Here is a 4,619-nt window from a genome sequence, read left to right as displayed (position 1 = left end):
TGTTCAGATAGACTTAGCAGCTGTTGGTATGCCCACTATGTCTATGTATTATTGTTCAGATAGATCAGCCGCTGTTGGTACTGCCCACTATGTCTTATGTATTTATTGTTCAAATAGATCAGCCGCTGTTGGTACTGCCCACTATGTCTTATGTATTTATTGTTCAGATAGATCAGCCGCTGTTGGTACTGCCCACTATGTCTTATGTATTTATTGTTCAGATAGATCAGCCGCTGTTGGTACTGCCCACTATGTCTTATGTATTGTTCAGATAGATCAGCAGCTGTTGGTACTGCCCACTATGTCTTATTATGCAATAAATTATTAAGCACAATATTTTAGTGACTCAGAATTTATAAATCTTTGAAACTAAACAATTATATAACACATTCTTTTGCGTAAGGATAAACAGAACAATCAGATGAACAGAAACAAAACAATAAGATAAACAGAACAACTAACATCAAGAAATTGATTTACATGATTCTGAAAACTCAATAGGGGAATAACTGATTTGTGTATTTAACAGATGTGTGGATCATCGGCAAGTTAACACTAATACATGGGGCTAATACATGGGACTCCAATTCCCCGCGGTGGATCTAGCAGATAGCCTAATGTGTCTTTTCTCTAAACTAAATACTTTCATGGATACATCACAAACTTTATAACTGATGTCAGAAGATTTCAGATGAAGAATGAATTTTTTATTCCTATAACAAATACGGAGAAATCTTACCTTTTGTACGTGGTAGCTGTAGATATCCATAGACATTTGCTTATATTCGGTGGGCATGTTTTTTTCGAGGTCATCCCAAGCTTCTTGACTGGGCGCGAAAAACGTAAAGTGCTTTTCTCTGTTGTTCAATTTCAAATTCCAGTCATCATAGGCACCAAGTTGAAATGTTTTCCTGCCCACATACAAAAACAATGTTATTTTCTTCCCTACATACGTCCCAGTAAACATGCATCGAAATTAGGAAAATTACTCTCAGGAAAAGCAGAGGAGTGCATATGATTTAATCCAGAATCCAAGAGCTTCCAAGACCCTAACGACGAACTCTGGACTCCGGCCGTATTGGATTAGACTCTGGCGCTTATTCCCTCGCCCCTCTTTTAATTTGCCTCCTACTCCCCTGATATTTATATATATTAGATTAATATTACATATACACATATGTAACCTAATTTGTACCATATTCTCTTTTTCTTTTTTTTTATTGAGCTCTTTTGGATTTTTTTATCTTCTGAATTAGTTATTCCCCCAGATCTAACAAAAGTCTCAAAAGAAGCCAAGACGTCGTCAGGAGGGCTGGATTAAGAGGGGGGGGGGCGGCAAATGAATGAAATCGCACCTGGAACCCCTGAATCCAAGAAGTCCCCTTCTGCTTAGAGGAACATTAAAAAAATAATAATAACTGGCTGTTTCACTAAGACAACATCGATTTCAGTCATTTCATATAATCCTGATATTTTGTAATATTTTATTAACATACTCTTATAGCTCGCCCTTTCCCGGTAAGGTCAACAATAACAGATGAGCTGTAATGATGCTTTAATGATGCTTTAGAATGGATAGAAATGTAAGGATTTCCTTGCTGCCAAAGCTAGAAAGAAACCTTGTAGATAGAAGTTTTATGTGTGTGTAACGTTCAAACTGTAGTTAATAAACAGTATTAAATTGTGTTTGACTATTTATGGTGCGCAAGCCCCCCCCCCCCCCCTTCTCTCCCCACCACCACCTAAAGTCCTTAATCTGGCCCTATGTGTCAAAAGTATATAAAAACAAAAAAGAATGAGTACCTATATACTTGTGTACATAAAGCAGTGTAGTATCTATCATTGTAGCTAACATAACATATAAACTGATTTTAAAATAACTTATTACTCCTTTTTTATGAATTTGAAAGTATTATTTCCTTTCGATTCGACATTGTTAGGGTTTAGCTCTAGACAAACAGAAGTTACATTTTGATTCGACATTGCTAGTGTTTAGCTCTCGACAAACGGAAGTTACATTTTGATTCGACATTGTTAGGGTTTAGCTCTGGACAAACAGAAGTTACATTTTGATTCGACATTGCTAGTGTTTAGCTCTCGTTAAACAGAAGTTACATTTTGATTCGACATTGTTAGGGTTTAGCTCTGGACAAACAAAAGTTACATTTTGATTCGACATTGCTAGTGTTTAGCTCTCGTTAAACAGAAGTTACATTTTGATTCGACATTGTTAGGGTTTAGATCTGGACAAACAGAAGTTACATTTTGATTCGACATCGTTAGGGTTTAGCTCTCGTTAAACAGAAGTTACATTTTCATAAACTTTACACAACATTCTGTGCAGCTATCTCACTTCTCAATACGTAAAACGTTGGATTATAGCAAATATCTATATAATTATAAGAGTAGCGTGTGTAGGAAGCTTTCTAAGTACCATTAAACTTCCAAAAATGAAATTAGAAGTAGTGACGTACAAGGAGTGGGTGTAGATATTACAAAGGGAAAGGTATTTGTGGGAACGGATCTATTATTCCCCATCTCAGACAGCAGTGTTTATGTGTGAACTTCTTCATTACTTAGAGTAACGGTATCGTCACCCAGTTGAGTAGAGACCTAACACGAATATCATTGACTTTTAATACTTGCTCTCGGTATCCAGGTTTTGAAAGCGTCGCTAAATCTGGTGTCTCTTTTTAAATAAGTCGATCGGTTTGTCATTTTTTATCAAACCATTCGGCTCTAAATGTCTTTTGTACTAGGAGTGTTTGATAGGTATTACGTGTTGTGAAATAGGTTGAACCTCGCGGTCATTGAGACGCCACGCATGGCCATCAGATTTGTTCAGAACACTACGTACCTAACCTCATACATGAGTAGTCCAGGCAGGTCATTTAATTGTATGAATTACTTTAACTATACAGTACTGCCTTTACATTTATATTTTTTGCATTCAAACACAAAATAACACAACTGAAGCACAAGCCCCCCTCCCCCCAGTTAACAATTAAAGCAATAAAATATAACCTGCTCAGGATTTTCAAGATAGATAAAGATATCATTATACTACACTCTACTTCCACTAGAAGTCCTTAATATTCTTGTTACTAAAAGTACATTCTACAAAGTGAACAGTTGTCTAGTTTGTATACTGCTGCATCGCAGTCGTATTAGGTGTTAGATTTACATATCAAAACATGTCCAACCGTAAGTCTGGATCACTGGAAAGTTTTTCCATTACGGTCTGATAAGGTAAGCCTAACACCCGGTCAATCACGTGAACGATGCCGTTGGTGGCTCCTATATCTGCCTCTACAGCGGTGGCGTTGACTCCCCCGGCTTCCAGTGTTAAAGCTGAAAACAATAAAAAATAGTATATATATATACAAGCTATTAAGCAGTATTCAAATTTTGGTTATTATACAATAGCAAAGACACCCAGCAACATCGGGTTTAAAAAAACGGTAATGCTATATATGAGGACGTGAAGAGTCCCCATTTCGCTATTTTGAACAGTAGGACACGAATCGTTTTTTTGTTTTCGATACAAAGATACCCGTGCTGTGCAAGACATTAAAAGTCACTTTTATTTGTCGTCGGCTTCACCTTCTCACTTAATCAACTGAATCCTCATTTCAGATTTTTTTATTCATATAAACTCAATCTTTCTGGGTCTACCTGAATTTCTCTACTAAAAATTAGTGCAGTCAATTTCTCACAAAAACGTGTGTCAACAGATAGACAGACAAACTTTATGTTACTTAGATTTGCTTGTTTGTTTTGAATTTCGCGCAAAGCTCCACGCTAGCCGTCCCTAATTTAGCAGTGTAAGAGTAGAGGGAAGGCAGCTAGTCATCACCACCCACTGCCAACTCTTGGGCTACTCTTTTACCAACGAATAGTGGGATTGACCGTTACATTATTAAGCCCCCACGGCTGAAAGGGCGAGCATGTTTGGTGGGACGGGGATTCGAACCCGCGACCTTCAGATTGCGAGTCGAGTGCCCTAACCACCTGGCCATGCCGGGCCTTACTTAGATAGATAAAGTGATGGAAGTAGTTTATACAAACAATGAACAGATCATAAGTTTATTAAGAGTGCAAAACATTATCACACAAAATACAAAAGAAAAAGGGAATGTGCTGAACAATGGACTACTATTTTGTGTGCTTACTATCACTGCTAAATTAGGGAGGGCTAACGACAAATAGCCCTTGAGTAGCTTTGCATGAAATTCAGGAAACAAAACATTTTGATCTTTTAGGATATATTACCTTCATAAAGAACTGAAGGTTGGTTTATTAGAAACAACGTGAGGTAAGAGAAGTATAAAATATTTTAATCCTCTGTCCACATATTGTTAAGGCCCCAGTGGCACAGCGGACTTACAATGCTAGAATCAAGGTTTCGATACCCATAGTGGGCAGAGCACAGATAGCCCATTGTGTAGCCTTGTGCATAATAACAAACATACAAACTTACTGTTAAAATATATATTTCTAATTTTAATTTATGAAGACCCCAAATGTTTGTTGTTGTTATTTTTTCTCTTCAATCACCAGCTTTCTAATGTAATTATTGTTAATTTGTAGTGGTGGTTGCTAATATTATATATATATAT

The 4,619-nt window shown here is 36.9% G+C and overlaps 1 protein-coding gene across 1 annotated transcript in view; it reads right to left on the bottom strand.

Moving 5' to 3' along the window:
* Window positions 1–4,619, bottom strand: part of LOC106467002 (fasciclin-1-like) — a 68,774-nt gene that overhangs the window by 4,108 nt on the left and 60,047 nt on the right. The window contains exons 10-11 of the mRNA XM_013927312.2: window positions 3,204–3,351; window positions 740–911 (exon numbers count right to left, since the gene is read on the bottom strand). Coding sequence (XP_013782766.1) covers window positions 740–911; window positions 3,204–3,351 — 320 coding nt within the window. The remainder of the gene's footprint in view (window positions 1–739; window positions 912–3,203; window positions 3,352–4,619) is intronic.

This window comes from Limulus polyphemus, unplaced genomic scaffold, assembly GCF_000517525.1.
Source record: "Limulus polyphemus unplaced genomic scaffold, Limulus_polyphemus-2.1.2 Scaffold2455, whole genome shotgun sequence".
NCBI classification, from domain to species: Eukaryota; Metazoa; Arthropoda; class Merostomata; order Xiphosura; family Limulidae; genus Limulus; species Limulus polyphemus.
This window is presented reverse-complemented; position numbering and strand designations above follow the sequence as displayed.